This window comes from Coffea arabica, chromosome 2e, assembly GCF_036785885.1.
Source record: "Coffea arabica cultivar ET-39 chromosome 2e, Coffea Arabica ET-39 HiFi, whole genome shotgun sequence".
In the NCBI taxonomy this organism is placed as follows: domain Eukaryota; kingdom Viridiplantae; phylum Streptophyta; class Magnoliopsida; order Gentianales; family Rubiaceae; genus Coffea; species Coffea arabica.
Window position 1 is genome coordinate 6648680 of NC_092313.1, and position 24656 is coordinate 6673335.

Genomic DNA, 24656 nt, shown 5'->3' on the forward strand with positions numbered 1-24656 from the left:
AAATGGCCAGTACGATCGTGAGTCATAAGAACGTAATAAAGTTAACTGGATCTAAATTCTCAACAATTTGAAATTCCAACGATGAAATCAACTTCAATCAGAGCTGTGGTTTCCCGCAACGATGATCAATAGAATGGTAGGAAGTAATGGGGTTCACTCAGCAATTGTTTCATGGCGAAGCATGGTCCGGCTGACTGAGGCTCGGTCCAACTCCAAAGAGATACTGTATAGAATTTGCTAAAGATCGTGGGTGTCCCGAAGTCCCAAGGGTCCAGGCCTACTGGGTACAATCCAACATAGAGTTCTTCCATTCTCAATGGACTATGACTTCCAAATGGACCAATAAGTTGCTAAGGCCCTGTTTGATAGCTTAATTCAGCAACTAAACTTAATGGATTCAAATTTGAACATATTCAGATCGTTTGATGACAAAAAATTAAACATTTGAATTAATTAAATAGCACTGAATTCTCTAGGCAAAACTTGTTTCTAAAATTAAGTAATAAGTTATTCACTTATTATTGAATATGATATACACTCAAATATATTAGATTGAATATTTAACAATTCAATAATTAATAGATTCAGATATAGATTTCAGATTTATCAAACATACCCTGAGGTGCACATCGTAGAGTTGAAATTTGAGTCTAGATTCCAGTAACTATGAACCAAGGAGTCTAGAAAGGTACTGTAATTGTAAATCATATCATTAGCTCATCACATATAGTGCTAAGTCTCATGCCATAAACAAATGAATTGTCAATTATTTGGCACGCTTTATACACTTAACAAAAAATTTGAGCCTGTTTTCATGTTCCATTAATTTTTGGGATAATTTTATAAACCTTCCCTGAGATTTCTGATAATTTCACTGAGCTCCCCCTAAAGTTTGAAAAATTACACATACCTCCCTTGATTTGATAGTTTTAGTAACAAAACCTTAAAATAATATTGATTTGGTCAAATTTTTAAATGAATACCCAAAAATGCCCTTGTGTAATGAATTTTAATTTACTTCCCTATAGAATTATAAGATTATCTAATGTAATTATAAGAAAAATGTACCGAATTTTTTATGTCGATACCTGCTATTTGATGAACAACTATAATACTAATTTTATCACTATGATAGGATACTTTTGATGGTATTTTATTATGAATTTAGATTTATAAGATAGAAAATAAAATGTTGAAATAATTGATTTAGAGTTTATGAATTTTTTGAGTTGTGAAATTATCATAATTTAATAGTGATTTTGGGCAATTTTTTTTGATTTATTGTTAATTTTAATACCAAAAAAAATAGAAAACAAAGATTAGCAAAAAATATCGGATTACGTATATAGTTAATTTATCAAAAAAAATCATTAATTCGATATTTGGTTACAATAGAAACTCGAGATAATAGTAGTAATTTTACAATTTTATTGGCAAAAAATTAAAATAAAAAGGAATAAGAAGGAAAAAGAATGAAAAAATAATTTTAAAGTCATTCTAAGCATAAGCATACCAAACAAGGGAATTTCATTAAAATATTTAAGGGTAGTGTTGTTATTTTAAATGACAAGGGAGGTATGTGTAATTTTTCAAATCTCAGGGGAGCTCAGTAAAATTGTCAGAAACCTCAGGGGAGGTTTCTGAAATTATCCCTTATTTTTTAAAATAATTTTACTACAACAGTATCATCCCGTTTGTGCTTATACTTTTTGTTCCAAAATCTTTCTTTGTTTTAAAAAAAAAAAAAAAAAAAAAAAAGAAGAAGAAGAGGCATAGAAAGGAAATGTACAGGGGAATAAGGAAAGGCGGAATAGACGAGTGTCCTGGCACAACAATTTATAAAAACTTGTTTAGTAAGTCAAAGGTTTCAAATTTCAAAAGGCAGTCACCTAACAAGCAAATAATAATAATAATAATAATAATAATAATAAGAAAAATGCCTAGGACGTCTTCGTCTTCCAATTGGAACAGAAATTTTTACGCAGAATGCCTAGCACAACAATTTATAAGCAAAATGTGAATTTGTTCTTTTAGCACAAAGAAAAATATGAGAAAATTTCAGATATAAGTATAAAATTTGTTCTTTAAAAAAAAAGTATAGAACTGTGAATTTTAGTGTATTTAAGTACGTTCTTTTATTTCTTAAGCACTCAACCAATCGAAAATCAAAATTCAAAAACCAAAAGAAGGAGAAGTCAACCGAAGGAAAAATCACCTTCTTCCAATTTCTCAAGCAATTGGAGCTAAACAAACAAAACAAAGGGAAACCACCAAAGTCGTCTTTAAAAATTAATATTCTACCTTGCATGCTTCTAGTATAAGCAATAGAGTAAGAGTAGTATATTTTGTCTCAACCAACTTTCACTCTCTTCAAAGTTCATTAACTGGACTAGAGATTGATAACATGGCTGAAAAACGAAAACGCGAAGCACCGGCACCGGCACCGGCGGTGGGGATCGACCTAGGAACGACGTACTCGTGCGTGGGGGTTTGGCAACACGGTCGCGTTGAAATCATAGCGAATGATCAGGGCAACAGGACGACGCCGTCCTTTGTTGCTTTCACCAACACCGGCCGTTTTATAGGGGATGCCGCTAAGAATCAGGTTGACATGAACCCCACCAATACCGTTTTCGGTACGGTTTTATCAACGAAGTTCAATTTATCTGATGGTTTCTTTAGTGCTCACTCTTTACCATTATATTATGTTACCAGTTAATTACAGTAATATGTGAGTGATTTTCTAATTGCTCTCTTTCTTTGATCACTTCTTTAGTTGACCCTTTCGCTATTAGAACATATGGCAATTCCGTAATGCCCAAAACAAAAGAAAAAGCTAACCTTTTTCTCCTTATATTGTTGGAATTTCGATGGGTGTTCTTATTAAGCTGAAGTTTTCAACTTCATTAATGTGGTTGTCAGTTTGGAATATTTGGTTCAATTTGTCGATTTCTCAAAGTTGTTACTATGGATAAATAAAGATGTTTGCTTGACCTTCTCCAGCAAGATTTGTGAATTAAATTTAGATTATTCCAGTTAACCCAATGGTTTTTGGACATTCTAGGGTAGTCTTGTAGTACCGGAAATGGTGCCCTATCCATACGGGTCTCTCTCTCTCTTTTTTGGGTCGGTGCATCCTCCAATCCAACCTGCTTTTCTTGGCCTAAATTCTGCATCCTTTGAGGCTTGGATGTGTCACTTAACATAATTGATCGAATATTCGATACTATTCTCTTGTTGCAGGTGCTAAGAGGTTAATTGGCAGGAAATACATTGATCCATCGGTGCAAAGTGATATGAAGCATTGGCCTTTTAAGGTCATTCCAGGTCTTGGAAACAAACCTATGATCGTAGTGACCTACAAGGGTGAGGAAAAGCTATTGGCAACTGAGGAGATTTCTGCTATGGTCCTTGCGAAGATGAAAGAGACTGCTGAGGCCTACCTCGGGTCAACCGTCAAGGATGCTGTTGTCACGGTCCCTGCCTATTTTAATGATTCGCAGCGTCAGGCAACCAAGGATGCTGGGGTCATTGCTGGCCTCAATGTGTTGCGTATCATTAATGAACCAACAGCTGCTTCCATTGCTTATGGTCTTGATACCAAGTCTGAAAGCACTGGCGAAAAGAACGTCTTTATTTTTGATCTCGGAGGTGGCACTTTTGATGTCTCTATTCTCACCATTGAAGAGGGCATTTTTGAAGTGAAAGCTACTGCTGGGGATACTCATCTTGGAGGAGAGGACTTCGATAATACAATGGTGAACCACTTCGTCCAAGAGTTTAGGAGAAAGAATAATATGGATATTAGTGGAAATCCTAGAGCTCTCTGGAGATTGAAGACAGCTTGTGAGAGGGCAAAGAGGATCCTTTCCTTCAGTACTAAGACAGAAATCGAGATTGATTCCTTGTTTCAAGGTATTGACTTTTACTCGACTATTAGTCGGGCCAAATTTGAGGAGCTGAACAAGGATTTCTTTACAAAATGCATGGAGCTAGTTCAAAAGTGTTTGAACGATGCCAAGATGGATAAAAGCAGCATCAATGATGTTGTCCTTGTGGGTGGTTCAACCAGGATTCCCAAGGTTCAGCAATTGTTACAAGATTTCTTCCCTGGAAAAGATCTCTGCAAAAGCATTAACCCAGATGAAGCCGTTGCCTATGGTGCAGCTGTCCAAGCAGCAGTCTTGGCTGGCGGGTCACAGGAGAAGTTTCAGGACTTTGTACTGGTGGACATTACCCCGTTATCCCTGAGTATAGAACTTGTTGGAGAAATTGCGAGTGTTGTTGTCCCTAAGAACACCTCCATTCCTACCAAATTGGGGAAAGTATTCGTGACATCAAAAGACAACCAAACTGTTGTTCGTTTTACGGTCTTCGAGGGTGAGAGTGCAAGTACAAAGGACAACAACTTGCTGGGCTCATTTAATCTCTCAGGAATTCCTCCAGCCCCTAAGGGAGTTGAAATGTTCGACGTTTACTTTGATATTGATGCCAATGGCATATTAAATGTCTCTGCTGTGCATAAAACTACCGGCCAGAAGAATCATATTATTATCACCAATGACAGGGGAAGATTGTCAAAAGAAGAAATTGAGAAAATGGTCCTGGTAGCTGAGAAGTACAAGTTTGAGGAGGAGATGTACAAAAAGAAGGTTGAGGCAAGGAATACCTTGGAGATCTTTGCCTACAGAATGAAAAAAACAATCATGAATGAAAAGATAACTGCTAAGCTGCCTCCAGCTGACAAAAAGAAGATTGAGAATGCAATTGAGCTGGCCATTCAATGGTTAGATAGTCACCAGCTTGTGGAGGTAGATGAATTTGAGGACAAGATGGAAGAGCTCAAGCGCATCTGCAAACCCATTATTCTCAAGAGTTACAAGGGTGCTGGCGTCATAAACGATGATGCTCTTCCTCTAGGCAGATCTGGTTCTAGTCGTGCTGCACCAAAAATTGAGATAGTTGATTGAGCAGAAGCGGCTGAAAGTGAGCAATGGGACTTGGATGCTGCATTTTTATTTTTAAGTAAAGAGAAACCCCTTTGGCTTTTGGCAGATTATGTGATTACTACTTGGGAGAAGATATACATATTATTGGTGAAAATTACCGAATGATATGGTGGAAATGATTCCTCATCCAAACTTCTGCTTTGGTGCCTTCTTTGATTGACCAATGATAGTGCAAATAACTTATTTCGTACGCGCCTAAGATAGTAAACTTGGATAGTAAATTATTTGAGAAAAATTTGTGAAAAAAATACCGTAGCACTTCTTTGATATAATATATACGAAATAAAAAAGTAATTAAAAAATGTGTTGATGATGGATGTAAATAATGTAAAAATAATGTATAATCCAAACTGGTAACCTAGGCCCTGTTTCCATTTTGTTTTGTTAAAATATCTTGTGTTATTTTGAGATAATTATCATTAAGCTTGAGTGCTACAGTATCAAGTTTCAGTTCATCTAGATATAAATTGAGTACGGAAATCTGGATTTTTTCTTATTAAATGATTTATTTGAGCTTTACTTCACCACCTGAATCCTGAGGCAATGGACAATACAAATGGAATTAATTAACGTCAAAGAAACAGGGCAACCTAATCCTGGGAATATCACTGGCCTGTTGGAATTTTGAAGAATTACATACGCCTACAGATGCAGCGGAAAGCGAGGTAAGCGTTATAGCAATCCGTATGCGAGCAATTGGGGTTCATTATCGTGGATGCCACCGGAGAGGATCAGAGCAGCTCTCCGCCTCTGCCCATGCATTTGTGTTGGAGGCTGGTAACTCGCCTCCTATAATTTGATCCACGGAGCTCGACCTCCAAGAATACAATTATAATCATTTTGCTAACGAAAATTACTTACTGCATGTAAAACCAATAGCTAGTTTGGGAGGAAGGAAATGAAAAGAAAAGAAAGGTTTTGAAAGGGTAATAAAGTTTTTTCGTTGTTTGGGAGCAAAAATGTGAAGGAAAAGAAAAGATTTAGAAAGATTTCATCTCACTCTATGTAAAGGAAAACTTTTCGCCCAAAATTAGTCAGAAAGGGAAGGAAAGTGTGGAAGTCTTAAGTAAATTTTTAAATATGACAAAACTATCCTTAAAAATACAAAAAATTTTAATCCCTAATGAGTCTCTCCACTATAAAACCCTCATCAAAACACCTTCTTTTACTTTATAGAAAGGGCATATTTGTAAAGTAATTTGTTTAAATATCTTTTTTTTCATTTGTAATCAACTCCCAAACCAAAAAAAAAAACTACTTACTTTCTTTTCTTTTTTAAAACTTTCCGCCCATAATTTAAAATTTTATTGAAGTTTTTGCAAGTTACAAAAGTAATATTTTTCTTTATTGTAAAGTGTTTTGAGTTAATTTATAAATTATTTACATATTTTTAAATTTTTTGTCTAAATCGATGGCTTGACAACTAAAAAGATACAACATGTTAGGCCTAGTCAGCCCAGCAACCCAACGATTTTTCTTTAGAAAAAAAATATTTTTGCCTTGCTTGCCGGGCTGATTCAACCCAGCAAGTATAGTTCTATACCACTTTTCATTCTTGCGATTTTTTTATTTTTCAGCAATAAACAAAGGAGTTACCCCATTATTTGGAACATTTTTTTTTGGCTTCCAGCATAAATACATAATGGGTGCATTTGGATACCAATTTTTTTTGGTCATATATTATTTTACTTACACAATAAATACGTTTTCCAGCTTTTTTTAAAATTTCTAACTATCTTTTTATCTAATATATATATACATCATTATAAAAAGTGTTATAATAATTATTTCAGATAATACTACTTTATTCAAACATACTCATGTTTTTTCAATCACCTTTTTTTCTTCTTAATTGTATTTTTATCTCACATATATCATATTACAAAAAACGTTATAAGATTATCCTAAAAAAAATTTCTAAATAATCCTCTATCCTATACGTTAGTTCTTAATTCTCTTGAACTTAGCTTTCTTTCATATCTACCTTTACATATATACATCCAATAATATGCTGTTTTGTCGGTTTAATAAAAATTAAAAATGTCAATCCAATACAAGAAAAAGTGCTTACGATTTTGTGCAATGTATAAACAAGACCATATAGCACTTCGATCACATTTATTATCCTCTATAAAATAAAAAGAAATTGTGAAATATACTATATTATTATGAAATAATTATAAGATGTAGATATCCGTTTATATTCTCAAGAAGAAAGATACATATATTCTAGATTCATCGATACATTGGATGAACCCATTTATGAATGTACTTGAAGTACTAAATTCATATATTAGTATTTAATAAGGTTCATGTACCTTTAATCTTGGATCAACTATAAATAGGGGTGAATCCTACTTCATTTGTAACCTTGAAGAACCTTAATCAGTGAATATAATAATTCTATAGTTCTTTATTCTCTCTCCCCGCGTCTCACTCTACTATTCCTATCCCTACGTTAGTAATCTATATTATTAGTTTTGCAATATCACGTTTGGATTTATTATGTACACTTATTCTTTCCAAGTTGAAAAGAAAGGAAATGTATAGGGGAATAAGGTAGAGCAATTTATGAAAACAAGTATATTAAGTCATCGGTTTCAAATTTGAAAGGCAGTCACTTAAGCTTCCCGCGCCACTTCATAGTTATTTCTCAACCAAAGGGAACCATAAACCGGACAGAAAAGGAAAGAAAAACAAAATAAAAAGGCCATCCTTCAAATTTTAAAATTCAACCTTTTTAGTATGCTTCCAGGCTTTTCTGGTAAAAGTATACATTTCCTCGAGCAACTCTCGCTCTGTCCAAGCAAGTTACTGAATCCTTTTCTTTTTGATCAACTGGACTAGAGTTTGATAGTAATATGGCTGAAAAACGAAAACGCGAAGTCCCTCAGCTGGCACCGGCAGTCGGAATCGATTTAGGGACGACGTACTCATGCGTGGGCGTTTGGCAACACGGTCGCGTTGAAATCATAGCGAATGATCAGGGTAACAGGACGACGCCGTCTTATGTTGCTTTCACCAATACCGGGCGTCTCATAGGAGATGCCGCTAAGAACCAGGTTGACACGAACCCCACCAATACCGTTTTCGGTAAGGTTTTATGGAAACCCTACTATTTGATTTATGTTTGATGGTTTCTTTAGTTCTCATCTCACTTTTTTTCCCCTTTTTGGGTGCATTATGTTGTGTGACTAAGTAGTATGATAGGTGGGTAATTTTCTATTTGCTGTCTTTCTTTGATCACTTTTTAGTTGACCATTTTGGTATTAGTACACGTGATAATATTCCAATGCCCAAAATAGGAGAAAAAGCTAACCTTTTACAGTGGTCATTTATGATGCCAGTTTCTTTTACATATTATTCGATTTTGGACTCGCTTTTACCTGAGCTGAAGTTTAATACCATATCAACTTAATTAATTTGGTTGTCTGTTTGGAATACTTGGTTCAATTTGTTCAATTTCGAAGTTCTTTGTATGAATAAATAATGATGCTTGCTTGACTGTCTTGACTAAGATTTGTGAATTAAATTTAGATTATTCCAGTAGCAGTCGCAGAGAGTGAAGTTACTCCCAAGGTTTTCGGTCGTTCTAGAGTTGTATTGCATTATAGGAAAGGAAAAGGTGATCTCTATGCAAAGTGCAAACAACCCTTTTTTTTTTTCTCTTTTTTTAATGGGGTCAGTGCATGCACCAGTCCAAACTCTAACCTGATTTAATTGTTCTAAATTTTGTATCCTCTGAGGCTTGTCATTTTGCATAATTGATCGAATATTTGATACTATTCTCTTGTTGTAATTGCAGGTGCGAAGAGGTTAATCGGCAGGAAGTACATTGATCCATCTGTACAGAGTGACATGAAGCACTGGCCTTTCAAGGTCATTCCTGGTTCTGGCAACAAACCTATAATTGTAGTGACCTACAAGGGTGAGGAAAAGCAATTCGCAACTGAGGAGATTTCTGCTATGGTCCTCGCTAAGATGAAAGAGACTGCGGAGGCCTACCTCGGGTCAACCGTCAAGGATGCTGTTGTCACGGTCCCTGCCTATTTTAATGATTCGCAGCGTCAGGCAACCAAGGATGCTGGGGTCATTGCTGGCCTCAATGTGTTGCGTATCATTAATGAACCAACAGCTGCTTCCATTGCTTATGGTCTTGATACTAAGTCTGAAAGCACTGGCGAAAAGAACGTCTTTATTTTTGATCTCGGAGGTGGCACTTTTGATGTCTCTATTCTCACCATTGAAGAGGGCATTTTTGAAGTGAAAGCTACTGCTGGAGATACTCATCTTGGAGGAGAGGACTTCGATAACACAATGGTGAACCACTTCGTCCAAGAGTTTAGGAGAAAGAATAATATGGATATTAGTGGAAATCCTAGAGCTCTCTGGAGATTGAAGACAGCTTGTGAGAGGGCAAAGAGGATCCTTTCCTTCAGTACTAAGACAGAAATCGAGATTGATTCCTTGTTTCAAGGTATTGACTTTTACTCGACTATTAGTCGGGCCAAATTTGAGGAGCTGAACAAGGATTTCTTTACAAAATGCATGGAGCTAGTTCAAAAGTGTTTGAACGATGCCAAGATGGATAAGAGCAGCATCAATGATGTTGTCCTTGTGGGTGGCTCAACCAGGATTCCCAAGGTTCAGCAATTGTTACAAGATTTCTTCCCTGGAAAAGATCTGTGCAAAAGCATTAACCCAGATGAAGCCGTTGCCTATGGTGCAGCTGTCCAAGCAGCAGTCCTGGCTGGCGGGGGACATGAGAAGCTTCAGGACTTTGTACTGGTGGACATTACCCCGTTATCCCTGAGTATAGAAGTTGTTGGAGAAATTGTGGCGGTTGTTGTCCCTAGGAACACCACTATTCCTACCAAATTGGAGAAAGTATTTGAAACATCAAAAGACAACCAAACTGTTGTTCGTTTTGCAGTTTTCGAGGGTGAGAGTGCAAGTTCAAAGGACAACAACTTGCTGGGCTCATTTAATCTCTCAGGAATTCCTCCAGCCCCTAAGGGAGCTGAAAAGTTCGATGTTTGCTTTGACATTGATGCCAATGGCATATTAAATGTCTCTGCTGTGCATAAAACTACCGGCCAGAAGAATCATATTATTATCACCAATGACAGGGGAAGATTGTCAAAAGAAGAAATTGAGAAAATGGTCCTGGAAGCCGAGAAGTTCAAGTTTGAGGATGAGGAGCACAAAAAGAAGGTTAAGGCAAGGAATGCACTGGAGATCTTTGCCTACAGAATGAGAAAAACTATCAAGCTTGAGAACATAACCGCTAAGCTGCCTCTGGCTGACAGAAAGAAGATTGAGAATGCAATTGACCAGGCCATTCAATGGTTGGATAGTCAGCCGCACGCTGAGGCAGTTGAATTTGAGGAGAAGATGGAGGAGCTTGAGCGTATCTGCAAACCTATTCCCAAGATGTACAAGGGTGCTGGTAGACCTGACATGGCTTGTGCTATGGACAATAACACTCCTTCAGCTAGGTCTGGTTCTGGTCGTGCTCCTCCAAAAATTGAGACAATTGATTGAGCAGAACCGGCTGCAGTGACTAATGGGACTCTGATTTAGCATTTTGGTTTTGTCAAAGAGGAAATCTCTTTCAGCTTTTGGTAGCTTACGTGATTACTGATCTAGATAACAATCTACATATTATGAATGGTGCAAAGTACTGAATGATATAACGGTAGCGACTCATATCTAACTCTGCTTTTGGCCTTTTATGATACACCCATGGTGATGCAATCATGCAGTTTTGCTTGCTTGTTATAACAGCTGTTTAGTTCCTGCAAAATCATTTTGACCTCCGCATCAGCAGAACCCTGTTGAGATCGGTAAAACAAGGTACATATGCCCCAAAAACAAACGAGTAAAAGAGAGAGGAAATTTTGCTCAAGTCGCAGCAATTAGTCGTTTTCTGTCCTTTAAAGTTTGACCTTCTAACGGGAGCATGTCCTCACTAATATTTTCTGCGTGCATGAGATTCTAAAATTGGAAAAAACCTTGGCCCTTTTCCGCATTTTGATACGATAACTTACCTATAGTATTATCTAATATCTATAGCATTTCATTTTGAGCCGACAATTGCCGTATAACTGATTTGGTAGTCATCTAGCTTCTTGTGCGAGAATAATAGCCAAGGAGTGGAATGCGTATCCTGGACAGCGGGAACAGAGAAGGTTAAGGAATTAGACATGCATGAATCCCGTAACATAATCCTTGGGATTTGATTTAGTCATCAACACAATCAAATTTCGACCGGGAAATGCTAAGGATAACTGCGTTAAGTTATACCACATTATTTTCACCTCAATCTCAATGATAACGACTGCTGTTTTTAGATCAGATGGCTGGCATTTAACGTTCGACCAAAAACAAATTTCAAGAAACCAATGGGAAAGAAAATTAATGGCAAAGAATCGCATTTCTCGTTCTTCGACCTGAATTGGAGCATGCTGTAGTTTACTGTGTGAGCGCATGTGATGGAAAACAGTGAAAACGTTGGGCTGCTTGATACAACTTTTTTTCTTTTTCAGCTGAGAATTGCCATATACACTGATTCACTTACCCTCGTTAACCTGTATTATTGGTGCGTGTCAAATTTTCACTTCATTTTGATTTACCTTCAATAGTTCTGGATTCTTCTATATTTTAGTTTGAGCTTTACCACCAACGTAACAGAATCATACCAATGCAGCCATATCAACCATATTAACGATATAGCCAAGTTGTAGATTTTCACGGCAACTTCACTAACACCTTGAATATTCAAGTAATCATATACACTTGAATATGCAGGAGAAAGCATTATACAATGGTTCTACTTTTAAGACCCACTCTTAGAGCCGCAAAATAGTTAACCTGAAAACATAAAAAGCAAGTTTGATAAAAGGTAAAGAACAGCCCACCATAGCCTTTTAAGACTCAGTAGGATGAGAGGTCAAGGGTTCAAATCTTGTTTTTCACCACCTGCCACTATATGTAAGTGGCAACCACTTTAAGTAGCTTAAATCCATACAGGTGCGTCCCTTAGTATAGTCTAGAGTAGGAGTAGGTCTATACGTAGTATAGACAAGTGCCAATTGACAAAAAAATAAATAAATAAAAGGTAAAGGTAAATCTTTGCTTTCTTTGCTTCCATAGTCCACAGTCTTCTATGCTCACACTTAGTATAACTAACTTCTTGTAAGGTATCAACAGCAACAATCCATGCCTCACGAGATTGCCCATCGTATCATGACAACATAGGTTGCGTTCATCTCACTATCCTGCGTGGCCTCAAAAATTCCTTTGCTCATAGCCCACTGAAACTTGAAATGTTCTTAAGGGCTTCCTCTTCCATTTGCGCTAGCTGTCGACAAAATGTTTCAATATGGCGGGCCTCTTCTTTGAAGATGATTCTAAATTCCTTCCACACATATTCACGAGAGCCATCGGCCTGCCCTGGACCTAGAACTTTTCCTAGCACATCAAATCCTTTCCGGTCTACAGAGAGCAGATAAGCATCCTTCACGCAGAAGCAGATATTAGCAGTTGAAACCCATTGGTAAAAACATAAAGATTCTCCTTCAGAACAAATTCAACCAAGACTTATTAATGACATCTGGTAATAATGTTGCTTTCTTACATTATATTTTTAACAACACATATAGGAACAATAAGAACATCTGCCATTCTTAGAGGAAACCAGCAAACATCTTAAAGGCAGTCATATCTATAAGTCACTGTACTCCATGCATCATAGCTTTTTATTCACCAGGAAATAACAAGCTCAAAAATAGGCAAATTGGACATTGCAACTTCGTTGTTAAAGAGAAGGAAAATAAGAAAAGCAAGACAGAGCGAGAAGACATCGGTTAGATAACATTTAAACCACTGCAAGTAATCCTGCTTTGAACTTAGCATTTTACCACTGACTCTGACTAGACCTGCTTTGCACTTCAACTAAATGTTGAACCGAAAATCAACTAAACAAAAACTTTGGAACCAGTAGTAACTTTCTGATGTTAATACTTTGATGTGGAGCAACATTAGAATGCTTGAAGATTTGCAACCAAGTACTAATTCTGAATATGTAAAGGTTAACAGCCATGCCAAATACTAGAACAAATAATGTTGTAACTACATACTTTACCAGCACTTAAAATTCAGTAACTTTTACCTTTGCATTCTTTTTCAAGTGTGTAATACAGAAGAGTATCAAAGCTCTGCGCCTCATTTCACTTTGGTTAATTCCATCAATAAGGCTTGTAGAAAATGGTGCTAAAAACAAAGAAAACAACATATAAAAAACATCACCCAAAAGTAAAATGTACAAACACATCTAAAATTGCAGAAAATGGTGTTGAATTGTTGCTTACATAATGGATCTGGTTTAGATGCTTCAATATCTTCCAAATTAACTTCATGATTGCCTCCATTGCCATCAATATAAGTGCACAAACTGTAAGTGAATAGTTCAATGTAAGTTTGTTTTGCATGCTTTAAGGCTGGATTTCAAAAATTATTTCTAAATTATGCACCTTATGAATGCTATAACCATATTTCTACCTATTGTTAAAAGTTATCCAATTAGATTCTCCTCTGTTCAATAAATGCAAGGAGAAAAACTCGTCTCTCCCAGAACACTCAGATCATGAGAGGCCTTAAACGAATTAGATATTGGTGTCTAGCCAGTGATTATACTATTGCATCCACATGCATACCTGATACTCACCATTGAAAAAATTGAGAACAAAATCATAAATTTATAATTAGAAGGCAAGGGTAGAAGTTTGTTACTTCAGATTGAACTTATATACAACATGTTGCTCATTTCCTTCCAGCAACTCCTTAAGGTTATCACTTCGCGATGTAGAACCAAGGCGAGATGAACTTAATATGCCAGAAACTGAATAGCTTGACTCCTTAATAATTTTTTGCTCTACTGATATGATTTCTCTGAGGCTCTCTGCAGCCAACTTAATCTGTTGAGAGGACAAGAATAAGCCATCACACAATATCCTAGTCTTCCATTCCATTAAGTAACTAGCCAATCCATTGTAGTAACAGAATTTTCTGAAAATTAATAATTAAGTGGCCAATATCAAGCTAGCATAAGTTTTGACTGTAATTACTAGAAGGGTGATAAAATTCAATTGATTAAATTACAATATGCACGCTCAGGTATGAAGAAGTATGCACTCGCACCTTTTCATCTCTGAGAAGAACAATATCACCAGTCAATGCGACCCGAGCTGGTAACTGCATTTGTGTAATTCTTAGACTAAGAAAACTCTGCTAAACAGTTGAAGATTACAATGTTATGCAACTACTACTACACACATACAAAAAATTTAGCTTCAATTTGCATGAAGCCTTATTGGTTAAGTAATCCATTGCATCTGCTTACAATTCTTAGGGAGGGATTCAGGACAAGTCAAGGCAAGAAAGAATGGTTCCTGATATGAGCCAAGTAGATGGAGTGGGGCAAGTTATCTGCATGAACACAAAACAACTAACTAAAGAATGAACAATCATGAGCACCACCAACCTTCTTTATCGATTTCAGCAAGCTTGCAAGTGGACCTGGAAAAGGAGTGGCGACAGCAAAAGAACTGCGCTCATCAATGATCGCGTTCTACAAAACAAGAATCTAGATACACTGAGACAAGTAGACATCAACTTCAGATGTAATTGCAAACAAGGTTCTGTAGTGCATAAAACAATTCATATGTTGCCCGCAACTAGCAGATCAGAACCAAAGAATGCAGTAAAATTTGTAGGAAGCACGGCACTTTAAAAATGCACAAATAGCAACCAATAATGCAGAATTGAACATATTTTAGTGCAAATTTCAGTAGTTACTAGAGAGAATGTTATAATGGGAAGTCAGAAGACAAAAAGTACATCAAAGTTTGAACATGCAGCAAGCAGTGTCAATGTCTGTGTTTAAATGGCAATATCAACATATCGCATTGGAAGCACCACATTTCTCAGCAACAAGAATCTCAACAGTGGAGTTATGTCATTCAGAGCTAAGCTTTATGACATAAAGTCAATCCAGATCCTTGCAAGGAATGGTATTCACAAATCACCGTCATGCAATCATTCTTATCGGCTCAAGGCTTATTTAAGTTCCAATCCATGTCATGTGAAAACCGTAAAACTTCTTTCTTACAAATCTTATTAGAAATGACAAGAAAAACAAGACAAACAAAGACCACGTGAGTGAAATAACTAGAATTAGCACTTAGAGCTTGTACTTTGGCAATGACACTAAATGCTAACGCTAACAGCCTTAGAAGAAAATCTGGTGAGCAGTTAAAGAGCATGGATCAGGATACATAAGTAGGCTGACGAAAACAGGAACCTGAAACTAGATAGTAATGCTAACGTGAACATGGGAAACGAGATAGCAGAAGCAGCAAGGTCGTACCACATTATGCAAGTCCTTTTCTGGAACCCAAATGTAAGGCTTCCCTTTCTTGACAAAATACTTGACTTTTGAGGTGTATATTTCCCCTTTGCTGAGATAAAATGAGAAAAAAAAGCCCACAATAATAAAACCAAAGAGCAACAGCTTTTTTAGCTGAAGAATCCAAATTTTTAATTATACAAGAACAGATAACTCGTTATTATTCAATGCTGTATCGTATTGATTTTCGATACCTCCCTTTAGCGTCAGCTTTTACTGTGTTGAGGTTACCTTGCCAATTTGCTGCCAATATATTCTGTAAGCGAAAGAAGAAAAAGATAGAAAAGGAGTCAGCTTCAATCGATCCAGCTGTGTTATTTGAACTTAATAACAAAGGACGTTGCTTGTAAGTTTATTTCTGTATCTTAGGACCTTGCATTTTTCGGCAAGTGTTAAGACCGATGCTTTGCTTCCTTTCATAGTTGTGCGGTGATGCACAGCAGGTGCTCGTCGAAATTACTGGCTTAATTTTGAAAACGACAAGCCAGAAAACCTGGTACGGAACCTTCACTTGGTTGCCCACTAACCGCTGGGCCTGCTTCGTCTTCGTCGTTTGGGTTTTGGATTTTGAAATTCTACGGCTCTACTCTATACACCCTGCCGCCTGGAGTGCCGCCTGGACTTACTAAAGCTTGGGTCCAGACTCCAGAGTCCTTCAAAAAAAAAAAAAAACTTGGGTCCGCACGAGGTAATAAGGTTAATTCCAATAAACCCCCTCAAAAAATACTCTTTTTTCATCTTGCCCCCTTGAGTGTTGAATTGCGCCAATTCACCCCTATAACTTTATAATATTCCCAATTAGATACAATCGCCTGAAATAACCCAATTTGTAGTTGGTTGGATCATGCATACTTCACCTAATTATGTGAATAGACCGATGTCCCCACAAAAATTAGTAATTGACATTATTAGAAAAATATGTAAATGAAGTGAATAATTTGCTTTTTTAAAGTGGGAGAATAACCTAGTAATAAATGAAGTGACCGGATTATTTACTTGATAACCTAAAACGTTGCATCAGTTGTCCTCTTATCATTTCAAGCATTGTGATAATGGTTATGTCAATTATTGATTTTGGCGGTGGTAGTTTGATCAATTCGCAAAATCAAGTGAAGTGCAAATTGATAATAATCGGCCACAAATTGAGCTGTTTGGTTCAATTACACCTAATTGGGAATATTGTACTATTATAGGAGATGGATTGGTACGACTCAACATTTCAAGTAGGCAAGCTAAGAAAAGACTTGAGTGTTTGCATAAAGTATTATTTGGAATAATTACTCTAACACTTTTTATCATGTGATGCGTGTGAGATAAAAAGATAAGTTGAAAAATGTGTTTACGATGCAAGTAAACTATTATTTGACAAAATTGAACCCAATATTACTTTTTGAGAGAGTTTATTGATATTAACCTGGTACTTACGTGCGTTAATTTCTCTTTCTAAGCAACAAGAAATTGTAAATGTCACAACTTTCTTTGTCGTTGCCAATTCTATTTGGATTGCAATTTTTTGAAATTTTTATAGAAAATATACAACGATTTGATATACATAAAGTAAAAAGATGATTAAAAATATATATTTACGAAAAATGTAAAATTTTTTTGTTAGAAAATGGCTTTCCAAACAAGGTGTTCGAAATGTAAACAAGGAGAAACTAAATGCGGCTACGTTGTGGATTTTAAGTTAGTCAGAGGAGATATGAAACAAAACACATTTGAAAGGGAGCGAACAGAATATGTTAATTTGTTGGCAAAGCAAGGCATATCAAGTGCCGTAAAGATGATCCCATGTTCGAGTCCATGTTCCTCCTTTAGGAAAAGGATAAATCCAAAGTGGAACTAACGTTCATTACAAATTCTTCCTAGTCGTTAAATTGAAGTAGATAACGGAGCCCACCTACGACTATAGTAGGATTAGAAAACATCTACGGCGTTTCCCATTTTCCCATAAAAGTGAACGATTCTTGAAGAAGTCGTGTGCAGTAGCCACATGACAGCAAAATACAAAAGGCCAGAGACTGCCTAAAACTCATGTAGAGAGCCTTCTTGACTCTCTTTGAGCTTATACAATAAACTGGATCCAACCCCTTTCAGTAAAGTATCAATAGGGCAGAGCACCATCACCAGATTATAATGTCTTCAACAATGGGTGCAGAGGAGGACGATTTCTTGTGGGATTCGGATTCAGAGCCACAATTCTTCGACAAGGATAGGCACTTGCGATTCCTGGAGATGATGTATGATCTCCTGCCGTCGGATTACCAGACTCACGAAATCAACCGCCTTACTCTTGCCTACTTCACCATCATAGGCTTCGACATTCTTGGCTCCCTCGATCGAGTACTTCTTTTACTCGCTCAATAATACAGAATATTTGAGTCCCTTTACAGAATCTAAGAATTCAATTACTAAATTCATTAGGCTGCCACAGTAGTATGTCAATTGAAATTTCTAATCTTTTCGTTACGGATTAATCGAGTTATGTTTTCACAATAATTTTAGCAAAAATCTGCACACTAAACTTGATTTTCGCATTAAATATCTTAAACGTACGGAATCAAGAACTGATTTTGAAACTTAACTGGACGTCAACCTTTGTAGCTTTAGCAACGGAAATTGGGTTTAATTTGCTCGGATTAAACAACTTGAGCTGAGAGAATATATTATTACAAAGCAATTGCCCAGCGAAAGCCTAGAAGAGGACAGTCTAATTAATGGAAGAAAGACCTTAAGCCTGTGGAAGCCCAGGAAATGCTTAAGAAGGGATATAAGGGAAAGGTTTCGACTTTCTAATGTGTTGGAGAATTTAAGCTGGGTATTGGTAGTTAATTCTTTTGGATGATATTGTGATTGTGTTCAGGTTTGACGGTTGTCTTATAATTTTGTCTGATAGATTGACAAAGACGCTGTAATAAAATGGGTTTTGTCTTTGCAAGCTCATCCAAAGAACAAGGATGATTTGAACAACGGTATGAGCTCTTTCGCAAGTCTTTTTAAATCTAATAGGTTTCTATATTTTGTAGGTGGCAGATTTGACGTGGGATTTTGTGTTTCTACAGGACAATTTTATGGATTCCACGGCTCAAGAAGTTCTCAGTTTCAATCAAATGTTGAAGGGGTATGAGAACTGGTTACAAGTCAAGTTAGGATTTAGACTTGGCTGGAAGATCCATATATTTCTCTTCTTCTCTTGGATATTGCAGTATTAGAATGTATTTTCTAACACAATAGTGTCTGCTTGCAGGCATTAGTCCCCAATGGTAGTCATTTGGCAAGCACGTACTGCGCTCTGGCCATATTAAAGACTGTTGGCTATGACTTGTCACTTATTGATTTTACGTCAATTTTAAAATCAATGAAAAACCTTCAGCAGTTAGATGGGAGGTAAATTCTCTGTTCAAATTCATTCTTAAGACTCTAAATTTAGGGGTACATCATTTGTGGGACCATGTAAGGTAATGTGTTTCATGGCCTTGTAGTTTCTGGGGAACATGGATTCCCCTCCATCCTCGGATACTTGTCAAATTGCCATATTGATTTATTACCTGATTCATATTGTGATTTTGAGCAAAAAATGTAGGTATGATTTACTTGTAGACCATGACTTTATCATCTTTGTTAGCGTATCATATATCAAACCCCAGAGAGTATAGGAAAAAAAAAAGTAAAGAATTAGCAAGGCAAACAACAAAATTTGACTCAAATATCTCAAGAAGTATTTGCAACCTTTGTCCAACCTACCTTTTGTTCCATTCTAGATCACAGCTGGAAAATTTCTTTCACATGTTGAGAAATTACCTGCACCACTTCATTCACTGAAGAACAATTAAAAAAAAGGCTACAAAATGCTTAGCTTTGCTTATCTCTTAAATGCTGCTATGTGTTAGGATCCATCTTCTATATCCTCAATTGTTTATTTGTTTACTTATTTATTGAAGACAGTTTCTCATTCTTGAGCTAATTTCTGTTCTCTGAAATTACTCTTGGCAGGAATAGTGTCAAACTGGAAGAAAAAATTTTGGTTGCATCATGCATACTCTAACATTTGTAGTTGCCACATCACTGTTATAAATTCCTCCCTCAATCATTTCTTGAAGATTTTGTGATTTGTCATTGTAGCATCGATTAATAAAATGACCTAAAGGAGTCTGATCTTTCTAGCTTTGACGTTGTTCTTAATTCTAGTCGCTATATTTTTCACTTCTTTTTGATCTATCAGTTGATTCTTGACTAATATTACAAACTAATATTACAAACTGATAGATGAAAGCTGTTGTCTATTTTCCAGTTTTATGCCCATTCATTATGGTGCAGAGACAGATCTCCGTTTTGTATTTTGTGCAGGTGAGGAAGATGCTTTTAAGTCCTTCTTATTGAAATTCTTATACTGATAGATAATATTAACAGTTTAATGTATCAGTGGCCATCTGCTTTTTGTTGGGCAATTGGAGTGGTCTGGACAGGGAGAAAGCAAAGGATTACATAATAAAGTGTCAGGTATGTAAAGCTTGTATGCCATGTTTAGTTTGTTTAATTATTCAAGTTGCAAACATATGTTCCTATTGTGTATCTGAGATACTTTTAAGATGTGCTTACAAGTGTTGTCCTTGCAGTCATATGATGGTGGTTTTGGGTTGATTCCTGGTTCGGAATCACATGGTGAGTGGACACAATTGTGTATGATCTTGGCATCTGCTTGATCTTCAGCGCATTGAAGTTTTTTTCTCGTCTTTTTTCCTGCAAATAAACAAACTTCTCTTTGTTTCTTTGGTAGTCTTCAATGGTTTTTGATCAACTTATCTTTTTCAGTTTCTTTTGCTAGGTGTCATTGTACTCGATTGTTTTTTTCTTTCTAAACCCATAATATTAGTGGTGTTGGATGCAGCTTTATTCTGCTTCCCTTTCACATACAATTTGAAAATCAAACAGCTGTATCTTTTTAGCAGCAGGTTATTTGTTGAACAGCATTGGTCTTTTTCTGCTAGGTTATTCTTTTTTGTCCATTTTTATTCTGCCAGGTTATTCTTGTTTTGTTAGTTTATTTTTGTTTTTAACAGCGTTGTTTTTTTTTGTATAGAACATCACTGTTTATCAGCAGGTTGTTTGGTACTGGGTAGTGGTTGCTCAACTTTTTTCCTTGGGGGGATCATTTTTATTATTTTTGCAAGGCCGTTCCTATATGAATTTACTCCTCGAATGATTAGTGACTTCTGGATCTGGGAGATACCTCCTGTTTCCTAATTCAGTTTTGTTCTCCTTTTGAGAATGCTGAAAAATTGAGAGAAACATAGTAGTAGGATACTGTGAAATACTCATGGGTTTCTTTACTTAGTATCACAGGGGGTGCCACCTACTGTGCTGTTGCATCTCTCCGCTTGATGGGCTACATAGCAGATGATCCATTGTCTAAAGTTATGTCCCCTTGCATTATAGATGTGCCAATGCTGGTTGACTGGTGCTTGCAGGTTGGTTTTCTTCATCTATAAACAAATATGGTTAGTCCCAGAGTCTAAAAGCTTTTGAATGATGCGTTGCACATTCCCTTGATTCAGCACAGGAAAGAACTTTATTTCATTGTACAAGAGTGTGAGGAGGAATTTTTCCATAACATTGTACAAACCTGTCCATAATTTATGACTTCAACTAGCCTTTCACTATGGATATAGATGAGAATACTTCTAAAACAACCAGCAGTTTATACTTAATATGCCCACAGGGTCCCCTTTTCTTCTTAGATGATTAGCATATTGCTTCTTTGCCTGTTGCAGAGGCAGGCAGAAGACGGTGGATTTCAAGGCAGACCAAACAAGCTTACTGATACATGTTATGCATTTTGGTAAGTTCAAAACTTCCATTTTAACTTCCTGAGCTTGGTTGCATTTCTGATGGCATGATTGGTACTGCACTTCTACAGGGTAGGAGGAGTTCTCAAAATCTTAGGAGCTGAGAAGTTTATTGATGAAGGGGGTTTACGAGGATTTTTACTGACTTGTCAGTCCCAGGTGCTGGCTTCTTCTACATACAATGTGTTTGTTATTATTAAGATGTGTTTGTCAGTCCTAGGATTTTACTGACTTGTTAGTATTAAGATGTGTTTGTTATTTAGTTCGTAAAATCTTGTAAATTATGAATATATCAGGAATCATTAGGGTCTCACTCCGTACAGCACGTACAAAAGAACTCAATTAATAAACATGCAATTGCATGGGCAAGAACTAAATTGGTAATTACGAGATTAATATTGAAAATCAACCCCCCCACCCCCCAAAAAAAAACCCATGAAGCAAACAATCCAAAAACTGCATGATTTCCTGTTTACTTTGTGCCATTCAATTCTAATTCTCCTCACCTAAGTGTTAGGAAAGTGTCTGCCAATGCTAATGTCCCTTGTAACAGTATAGTTGTAGCCAGGGCGTTCTTCATTTCCTTATTCGAAATATTATGGGTTGCAAGAAGGAGCGGTAAGTTATCTGGCAGTGGATTATGGGAGGAAGTTGGGGGAAATCATTCATAGCATGAGGGCATTTTTGGCAAATAGAAACTATGTTCCATGAATAGGTCTCTCAGGCTTTACCGAAGTAGTAGATTACAACCTTTTGTGTGTCCCTATTCTCTTAAGAGGCACAGAAAGTGTGTTTTTTTTTCTTTCCAAATAGGTTTTCTTGTTTTCCCACCCCTAACAAGTAAATTGCTGGATTTATGGTTGACATTTGGTTGTCTTCAAATATTTCTGAAGATGGTAGTGTTTTAAATGATATCTCATTGCTTTACCATGGTTTCTTAAATTGAAAAATGATTAAGCTTGTTCCTTCTCCTACATGAGACCGCTTCGTCTGCTTTTTACTTGTAATGAGTATGTAAGAAATGTAAATTTTGAGTTGCAAAATCTCATCATTCCTTATTTTTTTTTTCCAGTATGGTGGTTTTAGTAAATCCTCCGGACAGTTCCCAGATCTTTACCACTCTTTCTACGGATTTTGTGCATTTAGTCTATTAGATGAACCTGGTCTAAACCCTGTCTCCGTTGAGGTAGGAGTAACAGAGATTGCTACTGTCGGACTCTATCTCCAACTGTAATATTTAAGCTTGTGCTATTGGAACTTGGAAGTGCCATTGGGTTCTGGCTTAGTATCCCAATAATTGAGGAAGGATTTGGCCGGAGTGATTGTTAAGGTTTCAGCGGATGGTATCTGTCATGACAGCGCTGCCACCTTACTCTTAATTTTTTTTTTCATTAGTATTGATGTACAATTTACTTTCTTGATCGTGATGTAAAACGAGATGGCAATCAGTTGCTACACCAATTATTGGGTACATATGTGCCGCATTTGTGGTTTTTCCCAAATATTATTTTTGCTTGCTTGAGCTAAATGTTCAAGAAGGTTTTAAGGTTATGACTGGTGTCACTTAGAAGAATTATTATAAGCAACTGGCAGATTTTGCGTATGATGTAGGCATGTACTGCTGCTAGATGTTGCGTGGCATAGCACCAGCAAGGAGAAAGTGCATCCCACTTCTAATCAGTTGCCACGGATTACATGGTGTTGATTTTTGTTAGGTGGGCAGAAATGTACTATTTGTAAACTGTAGAAGCATTTAGATGGTGGAGTAAATTAGAAGTCATTTTTCAGTCATTAAGATGATGATTTCAAGTTGAGTAATCTAAACGCTGCTGGGTATATTATCAAACTGGTTTGAAGCTAAGATAAAATTGGTTACTTATTTGGAAAGATGAAGCGTGAATGTGAATCAAAATGATACTTATAACCATCTTTCCTGTAAGACCAATTATTAGCCGTTGAATTTAGTTTCTTTCTCCCAAAAAGAAAGAAAGAAAGAAAGAAAATTGGTCCCTACTCCCTATTCTATTCCTTGTGGTACAGCTTTTGCGATATTCGGTCAAGTTGTGATCATATCATATGCATTGGGTAAAAAAAGCCTCTTACTGTTAAGGCCATGCACATCCATCATTAATAAACATTACAATACAGTGGGAGGGAGACCGATACCAGAAAGCTCAATTCGGATTTGTTTGATTGCATCTTTTGAAGCATGTGATCATCTTCAGTTCAGACATGGTTTTGCCAATACCATGAGTGCCAGTATAATACATTACTATATATTGTTTTAGAGATTAGAAAAATGTGCTCAACGAAATGATTCTTCAAGGTGGGGTGCCTTTGGGGCTGCACGCACGGGACTTTGTCACGGGCAAGTGCTCTGTTTAGCTACTTGCCCTGTTCTTTAGGTTGATGCCAAAACATCACATTAGCAACTCGCTGGTTTATACTTTATAGTAAAAAGAAATGGTTATTTCCGGGCATATCAGTTATTTGCTCATGCACCCTTTATGAACCGGCTAGTTTAGTTATGGAACAAATTCACCTCCATCCTGATTTTTGTACCTATTTGAAAAGCTATTCTCCTCTGGGCTCTAGTCTATTCAAAATCATTTCTATGGCAAAGAAAAGGAGAGATGCTTGGCTCGACAACTATTATGCCCCTCCACAGTTCCTTTTCTACGTGTACGGATGATCATCTCCCTCAGTATCATCATAATTGGGGGGGGGGGGGGGGGGGGGGGTCAATTCACCATTGACGCCTGTTTGAAGCTGATACGTGAACCAGAAAAAATTAGTATTTGCTCGAGTCCATAACTTCACATCTGGTCATAATAAAAAGAAAATCATTGGATCGTTCAATAATCAGAAAATGTAAATGTCAGGAACAGAGTGAAAGGGCATATTGTGCCAGAAAACAATAAATACTTGCTGATTAACATTCATCTGTGGTAGTAACACTAACACCGTGGCTTGATTTTCAGTAAAGGCTTAATCGTCAGCAGTACATGATTACACAACCCAGTAAAGGGATAATTAGCTAATTACAGGAACATCCAGCCAACTCAGGAGACAGGAGAATTGAATAAAACAAACCAACCCACTGGTCTTCCACTGGCATCAGACACCTCTCAACATCAGTTTTCAGATTTCTTTATCTAATAGAGAATGTTGTCTCCTTGAATTTTGTCGATACGTAACAATTTTTGCACTGGTGTTTTTTGCATAACTTCACATCATTCAAGAAGGTTTAAGAAAGTGAAAAATGCAATCTAATAAAAGAGGAAAAAAGAAAGAAAGGATTTTTTTTTAAAAAAAAGAGCCCTAACAGTTCCC

General features: G+C 36.6%; 4 protein-coding genes across 5 annotated transcripts; 3 read left to right on the top strand and 1 right to left on the bottom strand.

The window, feature by feature from the left end:
* Positions 1 to 2210: 2210 nt before the first annotated feature.
* Positions 2211 to 5141, top strand: LOC113730504 (heat shock cognate 70 kDa protein). 2 transcript variants are annotated; one of them, XM_027255216.2, is made up of 2 exons: positions 2211 to 2636; positions 3244 to 5141. In XM_027255216.2, exons 1-2 carry the CDS (start codon positions 2405 to 2407, stop codon positions 4968 to 4970), a joined length of 1959 nt encoding a protein of 652 aa, XP_027111017.1. In that variant the 5' UTR covers positions 2211 to 2404; the 3' UTR covers positions 4971 to 5141. The 2 variants fall into 2 exon arrangements, with proteins under 2 accessions (XP_027111017.1, XP_071934617.1); XM_072078516.1 differs by having other exon boundaries at positions 2478 to 2605.
* A 2544-nt stretch (positions 5142 to 7685) lies between these two features.
* Positions 7686 to 10795, top strand: LOC113730503 (heat shock 70 kDa protein 4-like). The gene is made up of 2 exons (XM_027255215.2): positions 7686 to 8102; positions 8815 to 10795. The coding sequence occupies exons 1-2, from the start codon at positions 7871 to 7873 to the stop codon at positions 10551 to 10553; spliced, it is 1971 nt and encodes a 656-aa protein (XP_027111016.1). The 5' UTR covers positions 7686 to 7870; the 3' UTR covers positions 10554 to 10795.
* Positions 10796 to 11954: 1159 nt separating this feature from the next.
* On the bottom strand, positions 11955 to 16134 carry LOC113730511 (uncharacterized). Its single transcript, XM_027255222.2, has 9 exons — positions 15850 to 16134; positions 15672 to 15733; positions 15439 to 15529; positions 14554 to 14640; positions 14211 to 14264; positions 13803 to 13987; positions 13382 to 13464; positions 13183 to 13283; positions 11955 to 12528 (listed from the first exon to the last, which is right to left on the bottom strand). The coding sequence occupies exons 1-9, from the start codon at positions 15895 to 15897 to the stop codon at positions 12316 to 12318; spliced, it is 924 nt and encodes a 307-aa protein (XP_027111023.1). The 5' UTR covers positions 15898 to 16134; the 3' UTR covers positions 11955 to 12315.
* A 1251-nt stretch (positions 16135 to 17385) lies between these two features.
* On the top strand, positions 17386 to 22874 carry LOC113730507 (geranylgeranyl transferase type-1 subunit beta-like). Its single transcript, XM_027255219.2, has 11 exons — positions 17386 to 17820; positions 18374 to 18449; positions 18540 to 18598; positions 18725 to 18864; positions 19769 to 19824; positions 19901 to 19977; positions 20094 to 20139; positions 20821 to 20945; positions 21249 to 21316; positions 21395 to 21482; positions 22396 to 22874. The coding sequence occupies exons 1-11, from the start codon at positions 17614 to 17616 to the stop codon at positions 22555 to 22557; spliced, it is 1104 nt and encodes a 367-aa protein (XP_027111020.1). The 5' UTR covers positions 17386 to 17613; the 3' UTR covers positions 22558 to 22874.
* The last annotated feature ends 1782 nt before the right edge of the window (positions 22875 to 24656 follow it).